General features: G+C 41.6%; 1 protein-coding gene across 6 annotated transcripts in view; it reads left to right on the top strand.

Annotated features, from left to right (window-relative positions):
- Positions 1-742: 742 nt before the first annotated feature.
- The window catches only part of GRIK1 (glutamate ionotropic receptor kainate type subunit 1), a 156919-nt gene continuing 135103 nt past the window's right edge, over positions 743-22558 (top strand). For 5 of the 6 annotated variants that reach the window (XR_014939034.1, XR_014939031.1, XM_032448614.2 and 2 more), the window contains exon 1: positions 799-1176. Coding sequence is in view for 4 of the 6 variants with exons in the window: in XM_032448614.2 (XP_032304505.1) it covers positions 1035-1176 (142 nt within the window). In the remaining 2 variants the exon portion in view is untranslated. Of the gene's footprint in view, positions 1177-22558 lie in introns of all 6 variants that reach the window. The other variant, XM_015881136.3, reaches the window with a different exon arrangement.

The raw sequence follows: 22558 nt of genomic DNA, 5'->3' as shown, positions 1-22558 counted from the left end.
TGAGTTCAGTAGAAGGGCAATTGAGCTGTGAGGGGTCTGGAGCAAAAGTCTGATGGGGAGACCTCATTGCTTTGTACAACCACCTGAGAGGAGGCTGTGGTGAGGTGGCGGTTGGCCTCTTCTCCCAGGTAACACTGATAGGATGAGAGGGAATGGTTTCACTCTGCACCTTGAGGTGCCCATAGAAGGTTCAGGTTGGATATTAGGAAGGATTTCTTCTCAGCAAGAGCAGTGATGCAGTGGCACAGGCTGCCCATGGAGGTGGTGCAGTCACCATCCCTGGAGGTGTTCCAGAGCCGTGTGGATGTGGCGCTGAGAGACATGGGCAGTGGGCATGGTGGGAGATGGTTGGACTGGGTGATCTCAGAGGTCTTTTCCAACGTTAATGGTTCTGTGATTCTATCATCTCATGCCTGGACGTGCAGAAGGGAGTGATACACCTCCTTTCCAAGCTTTGCCCCTCAAGGAGACTTCCAAAACCAGATAAAATCAAAAAGCAGCAGGAACTGCACGGCTGACAGCATGGGGAAAACAGGAGAGGAGAAGCCTCCAGCCTTGCGGGGGGAGCCCTGCAGGAATGAGTGGCACAGGGGGGCGGATAGCAGCTCTAGCTTCGTCCTGCTCTTGTGCCTGTCCCTGCCTCTATCCCTGTCCCTGGTCCTGTTCTTATCCCGGCGTATCACGTGTCCGACGGTGACGGGGAGCCGCAGGACGGTTCCTCCCGTGCCTCTGCTCCCGTGTCCCCCCCAGCGTGTGCCACCCGTCCCGCTCGTCCTCGGAGCCGCCCCGCCCCGCCCCGCGGGAGGAGCCTCCCCCTCCCTCCCCGTCCCTCCCTCCCGGTGGCAGCGGGGGGCGAGGGCAGCGGGGCGGCTGGAGCCGCGGGCAGCGCAGCGTAGCGCGGAGGCGGCGGGTGCGCGGGCGGCGGGCGCGGAGCCCCCGCGCCATGGGCGGGCGGCGCGGAGCGGCGGCGCTCAGCCGGCCCCGCCGGGGGTAGCCGCCCGCGCCCCGCACCGCGGACCCGGCATGAACTGAGGATGGCGAGCGCCTTCGGCCCGCGGTGGCCCCGGCGAGCGGCCCCGGTTGTTGGCAGCGGCGGCGGCGGCGGGGGGCTCTTCTTCGTGCTGCTGTGCGCCTCGGCGGGCCTGCCCCTCAGCGGGCAGCAAGTGCTGCGGATCGGTGAGTGCCTCCCGCGGGCACCGCTGCCGGGCGCGGGGCTCCTCGCTCCGCAGCTGCGGACCGTGCGCGGGTGCGGGGTTGGGAGCTGGGCTGTGCCCCCGGCGGAGCGGCTCCGGGCGGGCTCTCGTTAGCCGCCGCCACTTCGGAAAGTTTGCCCCGGTGCCCGGTGCGGGGGGAGCGGGGACGGGATCCTCTGCCTAAAGCCGCGGGGACCGCGAGTAGCGGCTTGGAGAGCTTGAAAAGTGGCGAGATCTCCCGGGTCGGAGCAGCACAGAGCGCTGCAACCTTTTGCTGTTTGCTCCCGTCCTCTTTGCGGGAGGGGAAACGTTTTCCCTCCTTCGTTCTTAGCTCCTGACCCTGGAACGCTCCCGAAGTGCTGTCCGTAAGCGTTAGCCCCAGCAAACAGGGATTTGTTTTTAAAACGGAAAACTCCGCACCATGGAAACCCGGCTCGGCTCTCAGGAAGCCGATCTCCCGACAGTGGGCTTCTTGTGTCGGTCAGAGAGACGGTGAATACAAAGTATCGCAGGAGTTAGGGTTGAGGAGCAACTGTGGAAGAGCTGTAGGCAGGAGATGCCGCTCTTCTGTTTCTCTATCCCTTTTGCCCGTCTCTCTTGGCGAGTGCTGAACGTGAAGCGAATAAAGAGAAAAGAAATCGTTTGCACCGCCCGGGGGGGATGCGCTGGGTAAGGCACAGCCCTGTGCCAAGCAGCGGATTGGTACCTCTTGGCCTCAAGTGCTAACCCCGCTCACGAGAGCTTGTCTAAAAACCCATTGGAAGGCTGCTTCCAGCTCGGAGAGCTCATTACGGATTAGATAGGAAGAAATGAAGGGGCACAGTCCCTCAAAGCACTGAGAAAAGGCAACCTGAAGGCACCCAGCAACTTGCAGCTGAAAATCTGAAATATGTCTGGAGCTGTCTGCATGCTGAGAGTGTGTTCTCCTTCTTTCTTATGGGGTGCAGCTGAAGTTTGCTGCTCTCTGCTCCCCACCTCAGAGCTGTGCCCTGTGTCAAGGCAATAGCTGTGTACACATGCAGTGCAGGTGAGATGCAAAGTGAATTCGGGGCTAGTGAAACTCATGGGAGAAAGTAGAGTGTGCTCAAATAACTCAGGCTGTAGCTTTGCAAATACACTGCATGGCTGCTGCTGAAAGGCAACTTTAACTTCCTTGTCTTTACTGGGAATAGCTTCTGAGGTAACTGGAGCATTTTAGAGTTTGAAGGAAAGTATATTTGCTTGAATGTAGGCTAAATGCTTAGCTTTGTGCAGGATGGAGCCTTGGCTTCACAACTGGTATCAGCCCTGCAAGGACCAGGCAGAGATTTAGTGTGCTTCCCTCCCTCTGTCCTCTGTGCACCCCTCCACTGCACAACGCGCTTTGCTGCCTGTGTTCATTCTAGAGAGGCTCCCAGGCAGTTGCCCCACATTGCTTTTCCCTTACATAGACCTGCACAGCTTGTAGGCTCTCTGCTGTGAGATGTGTGCCTGGTGTTCACTCACTCAGTGTGTGCAGCAATGGTGCCCTAATGCTGTCTATGGTCATACAACAGTAAGTGTGACAAATTGCTACGCTTTCAATCACTGCAGCAAATACACATCCAGGGGGATGCTGCCTGAGAATGAATGTTCCTTATGTGGTTGTGAATGCATAAAATATGCAATGTACTTATTGCTATAGTTATCCTGCCTATAAAGTAATGATGTCATCAAATATTAATCCTTCACATCCACTAACAGGGACAAGTCTCTGTCACTCTTCAAAGTGACACACAGAAGTAATGGAAATAACTCCTTCCACACTCTTTGTGATAACATAATAAAATCATTCCAAAGCATTTCTGACTGAGGAAAATGCCATTAAGCCATCAGATTTTCTTTGTTGCGTTTTAGTTAATTAAGAAAAAGAAAGCACTGCCATACAATGTGCTGCAGTTTGCTGCCTGAATTAATACACTGTATTTAATTGCATTTTGCACTGTTAGGGAGCTTTTGGATATTTTTTTATTTTGTTGGCTTATGATACAAATGAAAAGATTCTTTTGCTGGCATTTAATTAGTTGTGAAGGGAAAATCTGGCTATTTCTCAGCATCTAGGTGATTATTACTTTCCTATTCATCCAAACAAGAAAAAGAACAGTAAAATTGATCCATTAAGAGAAAACAGAGAAATCTGAGATAAGATACAGTTTCAGTTTTGTTCAGTGCAATACTTTAGTGTCTTACTATTTCTTTCACGTTCATGCTAAAAAGCTTTTTCCTTGATATATGAACTAATGGAACTATACAAGGAAATACTGTCTTTATCTACACATAACCCACTAGACTATATTATATGAAAGTATATTTAAAGTTCACAACCCTAATATTTTAGACTTAATGCTGAGGAATTTCTAGCATTCGCACTGAGTCAACCTAACCCTCTTGCCTGCCCTAATAGTACCGCTTGTATGAATTGAACCAACTCATATATAGGAAGGGAGAATGCAAATTAAGATAAGCAGTCACTAAGTTACAGAAACAGTCTCAAAAGCACTGAAATCTCACCAGCCACAAAACCTGATGTTAATGCTGGAGGCAGAGTCTTATTTCTTAGCGTGCATCCTTTGGGCTGTTGCAACTTCTAACCTAATGAAGCTGTAAGAATAAACTTCAACATTATTGCAGAGTAATTATTAAAAAGTAGCCGTTTAAGCAATGTTCTGGATTAGAATTAAAGAATAGTTGAGAAACTACACCAGATATTAATATATTGATGGACTTCATTAAAAAGAGAACGTGGCACTTTGCAACAGATATTTGTAGGAAGTTAAACTTGGATGAATCTTGGAATTCATCTCTAAAATTAACTCCTGAAAATGAGCAAATGAGTAATTCTTAGGTTTCATAGAAATTGCATTAGTTGATGAAATAGACACTCTTCAGCTGATACCAGAAGTAATTTTCAGTAATATTTGGTATGTTTCTATAGTTAATTGGAATATTTAAATATAGGTTTTGACTCTGCACTGATTTATTCCTTACTTCAGCAAAATTCCCAGTGGTTTCGTGAGCTGTGTTTTCAAAGACGGAGGATGAGCCCCATAATATTTCTCTCTGATTGAGAAATGTAGATTTAAAACAGACACACACAACTCAGCCCACGAAATACAGTTTTCCTCATAAGCTGAAATTTTTAGTATAACTTTCAGGAGATCTGTCTGTATTTTTATAAGCAGGGATGGAGCTGGGAGGTTTTTCCTGGGTAATATTTGCATTTCTACACTGTGAGAATGATAAAGACAAGAGCCTAATTAATTTCACTGGAAATTTGCGACTTCTTGTCAACCCTTTTCAAGACTTTATTTGTGAAGGGAATTATATTAATACATGTTTGAGCTTCTTCAGTGTGACATGGAAAGAACTGTAAAAAGTTCTGTCGTATTTTAATGTCATTAAAATGTTAATTAAAAGAAACTATTTCTTATTAGATGACTACATGGCACTGCATTCCACAGCGTCTTAGGCAGTGTGACTGCATTTTATATCATTAGATGATCAGACTTTAACAGCACACTGTTAACCAGATCCCAAATGCTCAGTGGTTCATCATTTCAGTATAATATATTTTACTTAAATTTCCTAATTCTGCACTTAATGGAAGACTGTTTTGCCACAAGTATTTCTAAGGATTCCTACCAAAATGTCCCAGCAAAAGTTATTAGGCATCTCACTTCTCACTGAATTTGGGAATACTGCACAAAGTGTGAGAAAGTGCATTTTGTCTCATGTTCTAAATGGTTAATCAAGTCAGAACCTATAAAAGGCAGGTGCAAAATGCATTGCCAGCACCTTAGCAGAGCACTCCAGCATGTCTGTGCTTGTGCACAAAAAGGTCAGTGGAGCTCAGCGGCCGCAATGCATAGAGTGATCGTGTAGAAGACACTTGACTGCACTGCGATTAGCATGGTTACAAACTGAAATTATAAAAAACAAAATCTTATTGGCAGTTTCTTTGTGTTCTACGATTTAGGCTTGAAGGTACAGATGGATGACTTACCTTGGGTTCCATACCATTGTATTTTCAGGCCTTTTTTTTTTTTTATTTTTTTTTTTTTTTACCATGGAAGATTCTTGCTGTGCTGGGTTGCTCCACTGGGGAGTATTAAAAAGTCATGAAGTCATGCTCAGCTGATGTACACTGACATCTTTTTATTGAACTCAAGGGAGCCATGCTGGTTTAAATTGCCTGAAGAGCTGGCTGGACATATTTAATATATGAGAAACAAAACTTTTGTAATTCCCCCAGCTGCCCTGCCTACTTACCACCCTTCCTAATGATGGGTAGGGTCAGACAAAGTCAAACCTCACATGTCTTGTTTCCCTTGTTTTCTGCCGATGTGTTCAGCAGACTTGGTAACCGCAGCTAAGCAATGGTGGTCAATGAGTGCCTGTAGCTCACCACAGTGACCACTGCCCCATCAGCTCTTGGTACCTCAGTAGAAGTGTTTGCTGGATGACTGTGCTGCTGTTGGAAAGTCATTGTTACTGGGATGGTGTAAAGCACTAATCAGTATGTGAAGAAATCTAGAGGTGATGTTAACTTTCCAGAAAGCAGACAGTATATATCTCTGTTGTCAGAACACACCTAAATGTCTGCTTTAACATGAAATTGATGAGCTGTAAAATCAAAAATTATAGTCTTAAAATAGTCTGTAATATTGTGGCTTGATGACTTTGCAGCAGGCAGCAAGCTACTCCCAGCCGTACTAACAAAAACACCAGATGTGTTGCTTCTGTCCTGGAACATTTGTCAGAAAAGATTGATGAAGAACGGCAAAGAAAAGGTCCCAAGACTGGAGTTGGGATGGTATAGTCAGCACTGAGGGAGATGAAAAACAATTAAAAAAAATATGGCATGATGGTGCGTTACTGCTGCATTTCACATCTTGGGAGATATGTGATTGGCAATGGCAAATTTTGCATAGATATCAGACAAGAGGCAGGTGAGTTACGGGAAAATGAAATGGAAAACAGCCAGGGCTGTTTTTGTTCCACTGACATCCGTGCTGTAGTAATTTGTTACTTTCTCTTAACTTACACAAGGTCTACATCCTAATGTGCAAAGTATGTCTGCTGTGCTGCAGTGAGCTCCATGTGGGCAGATAAATAGGGTATCCTGCTGTGTTTGACCAAGGCTTCAAATGCATTTATGTAACACATGTGCATCAGTTCAGACTTTCAGGACTTAAGTAAAATAAAGGATGAAATCTTCACAACAATGAAGTCAATGAAATTTTGCCAAAGGATAATAGTTTTCTCTCAAATATTTTTATTTATGCAAAATGTTTGATACTTAACCTAGTACTTTTTCAATTAATAATTCATGCTCAGTATGGTGAACACTGCAGGAAGAGCAATCATTATAAATAAAACAAAATTTCTTTGGGTTCCCATTCTTGCCTAATAGCTTATTTCTGTTCAGGTGTAATGAATTTCTTTTTGAATTCCTGCGTCCATCCCACAGTACTAAATTTTGTATATCCAGCATCAGTTCTTGCTGTCACTATAAGCTCCTCCATATGGTCCCATCTCCACTTAACATTTTCCATTCAGACCACAAGTACAATCTCAATACTGTTTTTTCATTATAGTCTGTTTTGTCTATCCTGATCAGTAATAAAGCTTAAACCCTCTCGTCCCCTCCTCAATATTTTAAACAACTGCCTCTAATCTTCTTTTCTCAGAAGGGCTTGATTTGACCAACTAGACTATAGATTGTCCTGCAATGAAAGAAAAAAATCCTATCTGAGACCTGATTAGTTTTACTCCACAGCTTTGGATCTGTAACCCGCAAGTCCAGTTTGTCCTAGTTTTTGTTGACTTTAGGTTTTAGTTGACAATAATGAGTTTATGAGGTTGGGAAAGCTTTACAGTGGGAATATTATTACCCTTCATTCTCTTCTTTTTTATTTTTCTTTCTGCTGAAGGTGATTCAGTATTACCTAGAAAATGATTCGCTTTCAAATGGTGTATTTGCTTTCACTGAGCATAATTAAAACTGTTCCATTATTCCAAATAGGCACTTTTTCATTTCAACTGGAGGAATGAAGTGTCTGAGCAGGCTGTTAAAATATCTTTTTTTCTTCTTTCATTCTGACAGTGTTTAAGTTTTCCTACGTTATTTTTATACCTTCCTCTGTACCTCCTCAATAAATTGGGGCATTACAAACACTGGGAGATGAGGATAAGTAATATGTCATGGCAGTATGGACAAAGAGTTAGTAATGATCTCAAAAGTTCAGTTTTGAGCTTTTCTTTGGTCTGTCGTGCTCTTTGCAAATGCACCTCCTGGTTGTTTGTTTCTTTGGGCATTCAAATTATACTTCTAAAAGTTTAGAAGTTGAGCGTTATGAATTCTGTTAGCATTGAAACTGGTTCCACATGCTGCCACTAGATCTGGGCAAGCAAACTTTGTCTGTTTCAAGGAAAATTATGTTTCCAGCATGTTGATTCTGGCTAGGGCTCAAAACCTTCCATATCACTAAATGGCACAGAGGTCCTGGTGAAATGCTGAGTAGGTGGAAGTGACAGTCTGAGTGCAGAAGTATCTCCACAAATATAGAGAAGAACTTGTTTGGAGTGAGAATGTAAAAAATTCATTGTTCTATCTACATATGAAGGAGCAAAGCGTCCCACATCCATTATGTCCAAGAAACACTTTTTGCCAGAAGTATTGTCACAGATGCTGTAGCTTTGCTTTGGCTGTCAGATGGAGGAGGAACAGAGCCTTCTTTGAATTTAGTGATGAAACACCGAGACCTTAAAATCACTATGATTTTATATGATTTTATATCATAGTGATTTTTAGTACATAGAGAGCATTTTAAAACCCACACTTTTTAAAGGATCAGGCATGATAAAATATTGTAAGAACATTCAGTACATTGTAAAGTCATACTTTTTCAGCTCCAAATGTTTTGGAATAAGCAAGAAAAGATACTAGCAGACAAAAGGATTTGGGGAAAAAAAAACCCCACCATTTTAAAAGAACAACATTAGGTAGCTATAAGAAAAGAAGTAAAAATGTCTGAAAGTACAAGTTTATTCTTGGCGTCCCCTGGGATGCCTGATGAAGCAGAGTCCTGCCAGGTTGTTTTTATTGCCCTTGCTGCCACTCATTTCTACTAAGGATCGCCTCCCCTTCACCTCCCAGGGAGACATGTGTCATTAATGTCTTCAGCATGCAAGGCAGATTCCCAGGTGAGTAATTAGGCTTGCCTAATCTGCCACTGCTGTTTCTGCACTTCATGGCAGTCTGTATGTCAGCCTAACATATTTTAAGTATTTCTTTCTCTGCTTATTTCTTTAATGCTAAATAACTTCTCCTGTCAAAGAGCTTTGGCCTTCACAGTCCAATGAAAGCACACATAGGTCCACAAATCCAGTAGGTGTCTAACTCTGCTTTCCAGCAGAGTGTAACAAGAGTAGGCCAAGTGTTTGGTCTTAAATTTATGATTTTAAATGGAAAGAAAGCTACTTCTCTTTTCAAAGTTTGCCTTATAACTTTAGGATGTTATAGCTGTAGTAAAACTACTGCAGCACGCTGTAACAATTAAGCAATGAACAACTACTATGAATTGCCCTATTCTTAGGGAAGGGGGATTATATCAATTGGGTTTACTGTGATTCTGAGAAGAAAAGGTGCATGTACCTTATGTTTTGGATCTCATAATTAGGAGGCAAATCCATGGAAATTGATGCTAATGGGATCTACCATGCAATGAAAGGTGATATTGAACTGGTTTCATTACTGCCTCACCTCATGTAGTTCTTACTGTGTTATATTTCAAGAAGAATCATAATGAATAATAATAACACTGAGATATCCTAAAGCAGTAGAGCTCATAGTACTTCACAGAGCAGATACAATTCGTTTTATTTTATGGCTTGGGAAATCAAGTCCATAGGACTGGAGTGTTTTGCTGGCAAACTTGTGGCAAAGCAGGAGGTGAATCCAGGCCTTGAGTGCCAACCCTCTGGACCTCTGTCTAGCGCATCGCAACTTTGACGTTTTCTTAAAGTTTATATATTCAGTGAAGATTTGCACAGATCCTTGGAAATTAGGAGATTGGCTCTTGGAAGTACCTTTTCACTGTTCAGATTTCTTCTAAGCGTACTTTCAGCATAGAATCAAAGAACCTCCCCTGGCACAACTCGAGCATGCTTTCTCATGTCCTCTCCAGCCTCTGTCTTTTCATCTGCTGAGGACTGGTGTTCTGCTGAAATGAAGGTATAGTAAATCTGATCAATGGACAAATACCTGTAGGATACAATACAGTTTCCATTTGTTCCCCTCATTTTGTCACTTCCATGGATTACTCCACCAAGGCACACATGCCCCCTGTAATTATACTTCTTTCAAATACAGAGGCACTTTGACTGTCTCTTTTCTGGAGGGATATTTTGTACATGGATAAGATGGTTATTCGTTTTACAAGACTTTTAAGTAAATACAAAACATTCCCTGAATTGACCTGGCATTTTGTCTTGTATGTTTCAGGACCTAGTTTCCCTCTTTCCTCCAGGAAAGGCTCTAAGCAGCAAGAAAGAGACTTTCATAGCATTCAAGCCGTATACAGAGATGTACTATCAAAACCATTCAGCTTTTTAGCAAAAATTCAGGTGTTCTTATAAAATGTAGTCATACTAGCCAGGAATTAAATCTGGCTTCAGGGAACATGTCTCAATGCTTAGAATCTTTGGCATTTACCTCCCTCCCCCTCCTCCTGGTCTCATCCCTGACAAAAATATGAAAATTAGGTGCATTCAGACATAAATTTCTAGAGGAAAAAAAAACCAATAACAAAAAAAAAAATGCAGCATTTGCTTTCACAAAAGAAAAATGCAGGTGAAATCAAGCCATTTTAATCCTCTTTTCTGCCATGCAACCTGCTTTCTCCTAAATGTCTGGGGGGTGCTGTGCCAAACCAGTCATTTTTATAAATGTTATGAATAGGAAGTTCAGACCTGATGGGATGTGAAAAGTAGTTTATGTGAAGTAGTTACTTCATTCTTGAGAAACTGCAAATTAATCTGTTTTTATCTGGATCAGTCTCAAGAGATTAATCTCAAGACATCAGAGGCCATATCAAGCTTAGAGACACCCTATCGGTAGTCAGAGAATAGGAGACCAGGTTGCTGCAGCAACAGCATGACATATGTAAAACTCTATTTGATTATGTTGGTATCACAGAGAAAGCTGTTTAAAAGTTGGGTCAGGTTTTTTAGCTGTACTATACTTTTCCAAAGACTGTCAGTCACTGTCAGATTGGTCAGTGATTCAAAATGCATGATGAATAGCTTGATTAACTTATGCATTACTTAATCTCATGTGTATAGCAATCTAGCTGTCCACATAAAATAATTTAGTAATAAGATATTGGAGAACTATTAAAAGAGCTAGTAATAAGCCACATAAGAATTCTTACCTGCATTTTGGAGACAAACAATAATTTCTGATTAAAATGTTTTCATGTTTTGATTTTGAATGCTTTCCTTCATGTTAGAGTTCAAAAAAGCATAGGAAATTACTTACATTAAACAGACAATTTCATTAGAATGGGAAAAGAATGAGTAAATATACAGGCCACCAGAAGGACATGGAGTCACTACTGTTCCCTTATGATTGTTCAAATGTATTTTGTATGATAAACAATGCTCATGATAAACGAAATTGCTTTCTTAATAGTATTCTGTGCCCCCAATTTATTCACTCGTATTTAAAAATATTAAATGTAAGAGGCTATAGTCAAAGAATGCAGTAAATGAGGCAGAAATCCTTCAGAATAATGTACATTGTTAAAAAACAGAAGATGGTATTTTGAAGTTGTTTGGTATTTCCCATCTTCTGGGGCTTCACCTTTAATCTAATGTGTTTTAATAAAAAAAATTTTTGTATAATTTTCTTTCACTGTGGAAAAACAACCAGAAAACCCAGGAGTAGAATGCTCTTTTGATATCTAATAGGACATTCTTCATTGTTAGTACAAGAGATCTGTAATGCAGAGCAGGGACCTGTACCACCTTACAGTAAATGTGGCTGCTCCATCTACGTACCTTGCCCTAGAGAAGAATTAAACATTTTTTCAGAGGTCTTTGGTGATGGGAAGACAAGGGATTGGCTGGCCATGCAACACTGCAATGAGGGGTTCTGTCTTATACTGCTTCTGACACCAAAAGGGACAAGGGACAGCTCCTGCAGATTTAGGCAACACATGCATAGTGTAGAGAGGTTAAGGTAGGCACTTATCTATCCATTGGGATAAAACCACCACTGACTGTGTGTGTTTGTGCAGCGCTGTGCCATCACATTTTAAGTCCTGCTTGAATATGTTGTCAGTGAAATGAATATCAGAATATTTGTAAGTCAAGAAAACAACAACAACAAAAAACAAACAAGCAAAAAACCAACAACCCACAAGCCATTTGTTATTCACAGGAACAGCTAAAACCTCCTGTATTCAGTCTGAAATAGATGCAGGATAGGGAAATGTCACTTCAGATGGCTAACATTAGACAGAACTACAAACACCTAGAGACATGGTTGTGCAGTGGGCAGCAACAGGAGTCCTTTCACATTGACAAAAGCTACAAGGTCTTATTGGCACTGCTTATAAAGCAAGAGGTAGAGCTCCCCCATGGGAAAGATCTGTTTGCCATTGTTGGAGGTGAAGCATTAATAGCACCTAAGTAATCAGCCTGCATTAGCCACGTTGGTTGGTCTCGTCTGGGTGGTCAGAGTTTCTGTCCATTGTCTGGTTAAGGACAATGGAAACATGAGGTACAGTAGTAGGATGGTGGCTGCAGCAGTACTGACAGCTGTGGGAGTGCAGTCTGATTTGCCTAAAACAGACCAGCCTGGACAAGCCAGCACAGGCAATGCCTTTCCTGGCATTTTACATTGTGAAATAATGCAATCTTTACTGCAACCTGCTGCTTCCTTCACTGGATTCTATCTGCTTGAATAAAACCTTTTAAGAACAGCATTTGTTCTTTGTTGAACAAGTTTCCATTTGTTTGCCTGCTAATGGCCAAGTAGAGCAGAAAAGAGAAATGCAGTTTTTCCTGCCTCTTCATTTGTAAACAGATCAGGAAACATCCTTCTAAGGACACACAACATTCTTGTCTGTAGTACACATCCCTACACTTGATAGCAAAGATCTAGGCAGAGTGGGAGCTTGCTGCAAGGAAAGGCTTAGTATTCAGTGTGAACAAGCCAGCATGTAGGGGGACTTTGATGAGAGATCATTTGGTTTGGGTTCGTGCTGAACTTTACTGTGAATGATTTGCTATCCTGTGATCTACAACTAAGCTGTCACAGTGGTGATGTAAGAATGATTTCAGTGCTCACTTGCAGCCTGCTGCCATGTGCAGAGCCCCATGGAGCAGAGTGGAACCAATCAAACACAAAGTTCACCATGCATGTGACCAAATATGTCAACAAAGACATAGGAGTCTGTGATTGTAAGGTAGCCAAATGTCAATGGAATTCAGTGCAAGTGAACTGCTTGTCTATTTGGGAACTTTACACTTCCCAGCCATGACTCCTCCATTTCTGCTTCTGCACTGGGCATGCATATGCTCACCTCACCCTGGCCATGTACTCCAGGGTAAGGTTCAATCCTGCCACCAAGGCCACTTGCAGAATTTTGATGTAAAATGATGTCTTTTTCTCACTATCTCTGTTCCAACAACTTGTACACAGAAAGCTTTTTATTCTTCCAAAGCTGCTCGATTTTAACTATGCCAAACCATCCCAATAACTTATCAGCAGCACACTGCAGCTGGAGTCTAGTACGACTTGATGCTTTTCTGACTGTAACTATCTAGAAAATTTTCATTTCACGTCCAAATTGTTTACTTATCTGCTACAAACATATGTTAAGAGAAGTTAAGGCTCAGTTGCCCAAGGTGCATTTTAATACAGAAAAAGAACTGCTTCAGATATTCCACATTACATCGTCTAGCTATATCTGGTGCTGTAAATTACAAAGCTGCTCCATTGAACTGAATGAAGATTAAATTTTTGAACGCTGTTTCTGAAGAATGCAGATTTTTCTCTTTGAAATGAAGAATCTGTCCTGCATCAGTGTGGCTCACTGCATGCATTACTGCCCAGGCTTTCTGTTTTTAAGCCTGGGTGCCAAACTGCTCCCTGGGGAGCGTGTCCTGTCATTGATCCATGTACTGACATTAAAAAGCATCTGCAGATGGAGTGAGTGTGGGTTGTGCCCTGAGCAGCAAGTGATCTGGGAAACTGTAATCCGTGCGCTGTCATCTTGAAATCAGATCTGTCAGGAAGGAAAATAAACAAGAAACATCTATCCTCTCATCTGCATAAAGCTTCTGTAGATGCCCACTGTGTTTAAAGTACACAGATGTGATTTAAAAAATCAGCTGCCTACAGCTTCCAAATGAAGTACTTTTGTGCTACTCTTTTACCTTGTTCCTCTACCAAGCTGAATTCCTACTTCCAGCCCTCTTCTCTTAGCTCTCCAGATGTGAGGAAGTTTCATCTGTTTTTTTCTTCCTTCTGTGACTAACAGTGGCCCCTGGGAGGAAGAGGAGTGGGTGCCTCCTTTAAAGCAACATAGTACCAACAGAATCCAGTGTTGAAAAACAGTTCTGTTCCCTCTGTATAAAAGGCTGAATTCAGACATGTTTCCTCATACAAATTATCTCACATGCAACCACTCAGATTGAGACATTGCAGTGATCCCAAACTGTGTTTGGATGAGCATTAGAATCTCCCTTAAGTTGAGAACAGTGATCACAAGAACACCTCAACCTGCTGCAGGCGACATCTTCATAACAAAGTGGTAGAGGCCCTTTTACCATGTCATGTCCTTCATCACCTAGGGTGGTCAGCATAGTCTCAGCCTTTTTAGGATTGCTTTAATTAGAGTCAGAGACAGAAAAGGAAAGTGTTTTCTGCTAATTAGATGGCCAAATGCTTTATGCCCTCTGGCTCTTAGCTTTACATGAGTGTTTTTCTGTATGTAAGAAGATCACTTCTTCTGTGTTATTTGGGATGTTTCTTAGGATACTTTTCTATATATATATATATATATAAAGGTGTTAGGGTGCTGTGGGATGGCTATGTGAAGTGAGGCCAGAGCTGCTCTGTGCTCCAATGGCCCCTCTGCAGGGCAGAGCCTGTAGAGAGACCACCATGGAGCAGATATCCACTCTGCAGCCTATGGAGGATCCCATGCCAGAGCAGGTGGATGTGCCCTGAAGGAAGCTGTGGCTTCTGGAGAACACATGCTGGAACTGGGGAATATCATATGGAGGAAGGAGCCTCAGGGAGGAGACATTATGAACTGACCACATATTCCCTGATGCCTTTTGGGGAGGAGCTAAAGGAGATGGGGATGAAGGAATGAAGTTGAGTGTGGAAGAATGGACAGGTTGAGGGAAAGATGTCTGTGTTTTTTAGTCCATATCAATTTTAATTGGCAGTAAGTTCAATGAATCTTTCTTTGATTCCAAATACACAGGAAAAATCTGAATGTAATATAGTTACTGCTTATGCCAAATTTTTCCTTTTTTGTGTTTTATTCTCACTGCTGAATTAATGCATATTACAGAACTAACAAGTACCGAAGAGGCATTAGAGGGAGAGGCAGTGCTCAGTGCTGCTCCTCTGCTCCCTGAGAGAAGCAGCAGGCCACCATGAGGCCTCCTCTCAGCCTCCTCTACTTCTAGCTGGGCAGACTGAATGTCCAAGGAATAGGGCATTTGCCTTTGTCAAAGAATCAAAACTCAATCATTCTTCTATAGTCATTGATTTATTATAAACTTCACAGGCAACAAGTATAGCCCAATGAGTGCAAATATAGCTTCTCCAGGAAGTTTGATTTGACGTGAGCTTTAAACTGCCAATCTTCAGCAGGTAAGACATCAAAACTTCTTTGAAAACCAAGTCCTTGCTCTTATGTACAAGCCCATACAGAAAATCTGTGAGAATATGGTACAAAATAATCTCTTCTGATCCTCCGTCCTTTAAGTGACAGATCACTTAGTCTCAGAAAGAAATATGACCCAGAAGCTATTTTAGCTATGTTTCTCCTGAAGTCAATGAAGCTGTGCCAGTTTATACTGATGGGGTTCTGGCAAGTGTATTATTCTGACAGAATAACAGTTGGACAATTTACTATGGTTCATCCAAACTGCAGATGAAGTTCAGAATTTCATTTCATTGAGGAAATCGATGGAAATAGTTCTCCTCCTACTTCCCTTTTCTCCAGCCGCTGATTTTGATGAGATCTCCCACCCCTGCAAAGGTTTCCTTCTCTGTCCTGCTTTTTTTCACCATGGCAAAGGCATAGAAAGAACGACAAAAATCACTGTCTTTTAGTAAGACCAGATGTTGTCAGGTGTAAATTATTCCAGCCACTGATGGTGCTTTTGATGGACTTGAATAAGAGGAGAGTTGGAATGTCTTCTACCCATTGCTTCTAGAAATAGCATAATTATTTACATACGATCGTGTGACTGTAGCACAGAAAATACTAAAAACATAAACCTCCGTGTAGAAGAATGTCTTGTTAGAAAGAACCTTCACTTTCTTTGTGCAGCTTAGGACAAATCTTTTGATTCAGGACACAAATATATCAAATAAGGTCAAGCATCATACAATTTTGGTGTCACACTGAATTCATGGTAAAGCTAATATTGTTACAGTCCTGCTGTGACTGACATAAACCTGTCACATTTTCAGCAGGGTGATTCATGAAAGATACAGAAGAATCAATGGACATAAAAATAGGTAATACAATAACAGCATCCATTTTATCATAATTTTACTTGTGTTATACTGAATAACCTGATTAAAAGGGTCACATTTAAATATAAGCTGGCAAAACTGTTCATGATTGTTACAGAGAAGGATTCCAAGATGATCAGCTTTGCAGGTAAGCCATGGGATAATAATATATTAGTCTTCACAGGACACATAATCCTTGTTGTTGTCACTGAGATCTCTGTATGAATGAGGGGCAGCATGCAGTCCCCACCAGTTGTGAAACTTCTTTCAACTGGGGAACTTCAGTCAGCCTGGCAGATTTCTATTTGACGAGTGCCAGAGTGAAATGAAAAGGCCCTGAATGGTATGCTGCAAAGTTAAAGATTTCCTGTATATTCACTCATAGGATCTTACAGGGGTCTCTGTGTCCTCTGTGGACAGTGATTCTGTACAAGTATTTCAAGGTGAAAAAGGTCATTCTGTCACTGCCAAGGCTACTAAGAATTGTGCATTCTGTATTTTGAGACGGATTAATTGCTGCCATTCTTCTTGACATACTTGACAGACTCTGGAATGTGCTGCTCAAAGAAAGGAAACATAGCTGTGAACAAATATGTATAAAATACAAGCATACAACATAATTAGCATTTACTGTTTTCTTTTTCTTCTTTACCCCCCACACATTATCCATCTCAGAATGCACATCAGTATTTTAAGTGTGATCTGATAACAAATTTGAAGAGTTCCCTGACCTCCAAAGAGCCTCATGAACTTACATCATCCAGGGACTTACATCTGTTCAGTTTGTACTGTGTACAGTGAATTATCTATGTGTATGTATATGTACAATACAAGTGTATTGTATACAGTGAAACATAACTGCTTGATCCTTTTTGCTGCACAATGATGCTGCAGTTATTTTGAGACACTCTAATGTCTATATTGCAAGGGTAAGAAGAATGGAAGGAAGGAAGGAAGGAAGGAAGGAAGGAAGGAAGGAAGGAAGGAAGGAAGGAAGGAAGGAAGGAAGGAAGGAAGGAAGGAAGGAAGGAAGGAAGGAAGGAAGGAAAGAAGGAAGGAAAGAAGGAAGGAAGGAAAGAAGGAAGGAAAGAAGGAAGGAAAGAAGGAAAGGGAAAAAGAGAAAGGAAAGAGAAAGCAAGAAAAATGGAAGAAAGAAGGAAGCAGAAGTTCTTGCTGAAGAGCTTATCTGCTGAAACCCAGGCTTACATTTTTCTTCCCCCCATTCCATAGGGTTGCCTTTCTTTAACTTTCTCAGTGTTCTCCCCACAGCAGAACCAGTAATTCTCTTCCTTCTCTAAAGTCCTGATGCCTATCCCCAATAGGCCTTCCAAGATGCAGTAGTGTTGTTTCCAGTAGACACACAGTTATCAGAAGACCAAAACTGCAGCTAAATTTTGAGTTTTACCCTTGATGTGGCCAATCACTGCAGTCCACACACTGTTTGCTACAACATTTTTAGGAACTGGATAACTTTGAGTACTCTATTATATATAAAACTTGGCTAAATTGGTCGGTGGTTTAGTTATTGGTGCTAGAAAGACTGAGGCAGATAAGCAGATAACATGACTTTGCAAAACTCGTTTCCTTAGACAGTCTGGCTGGAAAACAGACTCAGATCTTTTGGCTTAAGAAATCGGATGTGTCTGTTATCCACAGACTAGATTATAGTTGAGATATAGCCAAAATGCAGGCCTCCCCATTTTTCACTCTGTGAAGATGTATAATCAAAATCAAATTGATGCTGCTGTTGCAGCAAAACCTATGCTTTTGCAACAGATAACATTAGGGAAAATTAGTTTTACTTGTGGGACAAGAGTGGATTAATATATTATGACAGCTCCTTTCAAGCCAACAGTATCTTCCCTTCCTCCCTAGCCTGGGAGACTGCAATCAGGATGCAGACAGACATCAAAGGGAAAAACTTTGATATCAATTTCTGGAATATCAGGACCATCAGTGTAGCTCTGCTTTCTCTTTGTTACAGGGAAACGTGTTTCAAGAAATGAAGCAGCATAGGAAGTTCAGAACGACACTGATGTTTATTATTAAGAAATGTAATCTACATCCTTCACACATCTGAAAATTTGCTGTGCTCAGTTATGTTATGGATGATAAGTAAAGCACAAAATCAAAGAGAGAATTTGTCATTTCATTGAAAAAGTCCTCTACAATGCAGAATATTAACAGGTATCATCATCAACATTTATGTGTGAATCAGGAGGGAGAAAAGAAGCCCTCACAAAGACAGCAGAGTTTCATTGAGGGAGAAAACGTCTCATATGATGTGGTGGTGGAAGAGGAGCTGGGGCTTTGTGTGCTGTTTTCTCAGTGACCTGAAGCACTGCAGTGTGCAGGAAGAAGACAGAAATGTTAGGAAAGTGAGCGATACATTTGAACAGAGCAACCTGCACGTGGTGATAGTTTATATGTGTGGGCCATATATGATAACAGGAGTGGCAGAACTGAAGCACTACTGTGTGGTCTGGCTGTAGGCTTTTTGCTGATGCACTAAGATAGCTAATAGTCCTCCTGTTACATTCAATATATACTCCTATCCCTGCCCTTACAGCCCTCAAAATTGGAGCTGGAAGTTGCTTTTGAAGCTAGCCATAGGAAGGCGATTATTTTGGAGTTCTGCTACAATAGCTCTTTACTGCAGTCTTGCTATCTCCTGTCATCACGAGCTCAAGCACCAGAGACACAAGGAGGATAAAGAAAAGGAAATGGAATGAAAAAATCTTAGATAAGAGTGAATTGACAGGTTGATAAGTGTGTGGAATTGCATTTATGCACATTTTCTAGTTAAACTGAAGCACTTGCCAGCATGCAACATGCTTAAGAGATTACAGAGTGCAGAGTTTATTGCAAAAGTTGTCATGAAAATCCCAAATACACTTCTCTTATCCTGGCATGATGTATTGTGCCCCAGACTTGAAGGAACTCTGCTCTGTGAACAAAGAAATCTTGGAGGTCACATGAATGTGCTTGTAAAACCACCAGGAGAGTCTAAGAATGTATTTGCATCAAATAGAAAGTAAGAGATTTATTTATTTTTCTTTCATTACAGATGCCTTTTTATTAAGTTAAGACTCTGGATGTTCAGTGCTCCTGCCAGTAGTCAGGATAATAAAAAAGGCCAAACTGGAAGAAAGGAAAGTTTCCTGGTCGTTTTAAGACTAAGTAAGTCTTAAAAATTCAAGTAACTGACAGCAACAGAACAATTACAAGTCTGCTGATGACAGTCTGAGTCTTTTACAGTCACCTTCCAGAGCTTTATTGCTTATCATCAGATTGCACAGTTGGCCCCAATGGAAAAAACAGGTTGCTACAGATGACAGGATTTTTACAGCGGGCAATCATGATGGCATTAGTGTTTATCCACTGCAGTTAGTATATAAATCACAAGCAAATGGGCTTCCCCTTGGAGTCAGAATCTGTTGTTTTATTTTTGCCCAGGCACGAGTATTTATCGACCAAATTGTGAAATTGCCAGACACTCTTTGTGCCCAGTCCAGTGAGCAGTTGGAGTTTACTTTCTGCAGATCACAAAACTGATATTAGAATGCTGCTTGGAGACCCAGATGTTAAATTACAGGTGACTTTATCAGAGAGCTCTCCCTACTCTGTGTGAGACGGAGGTGTTCTGTTACAATCGGTCTTTGGGGTCTGTGGTAGGAGAGTGAGGTAATGCAGTATGGATACGGAGCTTCCTCACCCCAAGTCATATATGATACTCTCTGCAGTGCACAGCTTGGAAACAGAAGGATAATTTTACTGAGGTAAATACAGAGCTGCAGTTTTAGCTCAACAGTCAGATCATTGATTGCTGTAGAACAGGCACTTCCCAGAAATTCTTACATAAATGAGAGGAATTACAATATAAGCATGTTTGGAGGTTTTTCATTCCACTTTTCAATGTCAGACAGTTACAGGTTTGAAAGGAAGAGGTTAGAAACCCTGAAAAAGAGAATTAAGGAAATATCCCTCAAGAAAGCTCTTTTCCAGCTTCTTCTCCTCTAGTGTTTCACCTACTACTACCACACATTAATTCTGCATTTAATCTTGTTTGATGTAATCATAGCTGCTCTTATTCTCCACGTGTGTCTCATATTTTCTTGAATCCCCCCGACCTCTCTGTTCTCAGTATCACCTTGCAGTAACACGTTCCGCAAATTAATTGTTCTTTGCATTGAGCAGTGTTTTCTTTTCTCCATTTTGGGTTTTGTTAATTATCTTCTTTTATCCTTAAACATGAAAAGGATAAACAGGAGAAGATGATCATCTGCCTGCACCCCTCTTGTCATTTGCTGTATCTGCATCCTTTTTTTTTCTGCTCAGTTCTGTTGGCCATTCCATCCCCAAAGACAGAGCCTGGGTTGTAAGCTGAGCTTTATTCCTCTTGGTATTAGCAGTCAAATCTAAATGTTAGTTGCAGTTAAACAAGGTGTTGTTTAGTTGAGGGGAAAAGGAAGAAACAGCTGATAGAAAGGAGAGTGGTTGCTTTTACCTCTGCAGGCATCCTAATGGGAAATTTTAGTCCTGAGAGGAAAATTCCAAAGGTTAGGCTACTGTAGTAGGAATTTCACAGCTTGGAGCTTGCATCTGTGCTTTCAGTTCTGCTCTGAGGATTCTCTGAGAGAACCAGCATCTTCTGATCTCCCTAAAAAGCTATCCCATTTCCCTATCTGCCCTGCAGAGGTGAGCTCTCTCCTTTAAAACCTGCTGAGGCATTATGTTGGGTCTTTTTTTGACATATCACTCTGAGGTCACCAAAATGGGCTTTTTATAGCACTCTGCCCTCTGCTAGGCAATGACTCCTTTGAAAACAGCCTCCCACCTTTTATTCAGCACCTTATTGCCTGGTGTTATCTCCTTTGTCCCATGCTGCAGAATGGTTTTAGTCACGCTATGAGCAAGAAAAGTTAGACTCTCGCTAGCTATATTTGTCCACAGATAATGCTTTGCATTTTATACAATGGCAAAATAAGCACCTGTATGGAAAAGATATAGGGATATGCTCTCTGATCTTGTCTGGAAAGGCTGGGATGTTTCCCTGTGGCTGTGTTCAGATCTGGAAGTAAAACATGCAGCAATCTAACTGATCTTGTGAGATTTTAAATAGAGACACGGCTTGCTGCACCAAGAATGCAAATGTCAGTTTTCTTTAAGTTCAGAAACTGTGTGTATAGCTCAGAGATATGCATGAGCAGCCGCAAAGTGCAGGGTGCTCTGTCTTATTTGAAATAAGGAAAGCTGTCTATGAAATTGAGAGAGCAAGAGGTGCATCTATGGTGCCTTACACTTGTCATCCTATTTTAGCACACACACATACACAAAAAAGGGGTCTTGTTATTTGTGCCCGCATTGCTGTCACTCTTTTCTGTTCCCAATTGTGCTGTATATCTCATGTCCATTGACATGCGTCTCTGCTTGCAGCAGCAACTGTTTTCACCATTTTCTATAAAACAGGTATTATTCTTCATTTCTTTGTAAACCAGGGAGCTATATGCTGGGCATAGTATAACTGAGCACTTGTATTTTCAGAGTGGGATTTATAAGAGTGATATAATTTGGCTTGATTGCGCCAAATGCTCTTGATGGTAAAGCCTCAGACATCATTGGAGTAAGGGAGGCAAGTGTCAAGCACTTCTGACTACTGCTTTCTGCTTGTTTTTTGTGCTCAGTGGATCAGCTGATGCAAAGCAAGACTCTGTTCTGGAAAAGAGATTTTTTTTTTTCCCAGGTATGTGTTGCTGCAAAAGAAGAAAGACATGAAGATCCACATACAAACAGGTTCTTGTAGATATGCCTGAGGTCTATCCTAGTTGTCCAGCCCTATGCAGTGTACACAGCATTATTAATATTTCCTAGTTCTATTGCTTTTCCATCCTGTGTAGAAATTCTGGCAACTGCGGTGTTGCTGAGAATCCATTTTTGATTTAAAAAAATCAATGCTATGAATATACAACTCTTTTGGAAGCTGTGTCAAGAAGACCTAACTGGATTTGTTTTGGGTGTTAAAGACAGGACAGAAGGGCATACATTGAAGGACTCCTACATTCAGATAAATGTAATTACATGCCTATATCCAAAGTAGAGTCACCCCAGCAGAGAAGGAGAGTCTTTAAAATGGGCTTTATAGCCACACTGAACCTGCCAAATCTACAAATACCTGTGTGTGTGTGTGTGTGTGTGTGTGTGTATCTAGTCATAGTTAGAGGCCAAGAACTGAGTGGGTTTGTTTATTTATTTATTTATTTATTTATTGCCTGTAGTGAGAGTCACATATTTCAGCAGGAAGCAAGACTGAGGAACACAAACTAGATAAATTCAGTCTTGCATGACCATTCAGATAACCCAAGATTACTTGACTGAAAATCATGTTCACTATTCCTGCTTTTCATTTTCCTGGAAATCTAGACATTTATGCTTGTAAGTTCCCAGATACATAGAATCATGGAATCATGGAATGGCTTATGTTGGAAGGAACCATCAAGTTACTCTCTGCCGCAGGCAAGGTTACCAACCACTAGATGAAGTACTAGGTCAGATTATGCAGTGCTAAGCCTGTGCA

The sequence above is a fragment of the Coturnix japonica genome, chromosome 1, assembly GCF_054131305.1.
Source record: "Coturnix japonica strain WE chromosome 1, WE-NBRP24, whole genome shotgun sequence".
Lineage (NCBI taxonomy): Eukaryota > Metazoa > Chordata > Aves > Galliformes > Phasianidae > Coturnix > Coturnix japonica.
The sequence above is the reverse complement of the archived record's forward strand: the minus strand, read 5'-3'. Positions and strand labels throughout refer to the sequence as shown.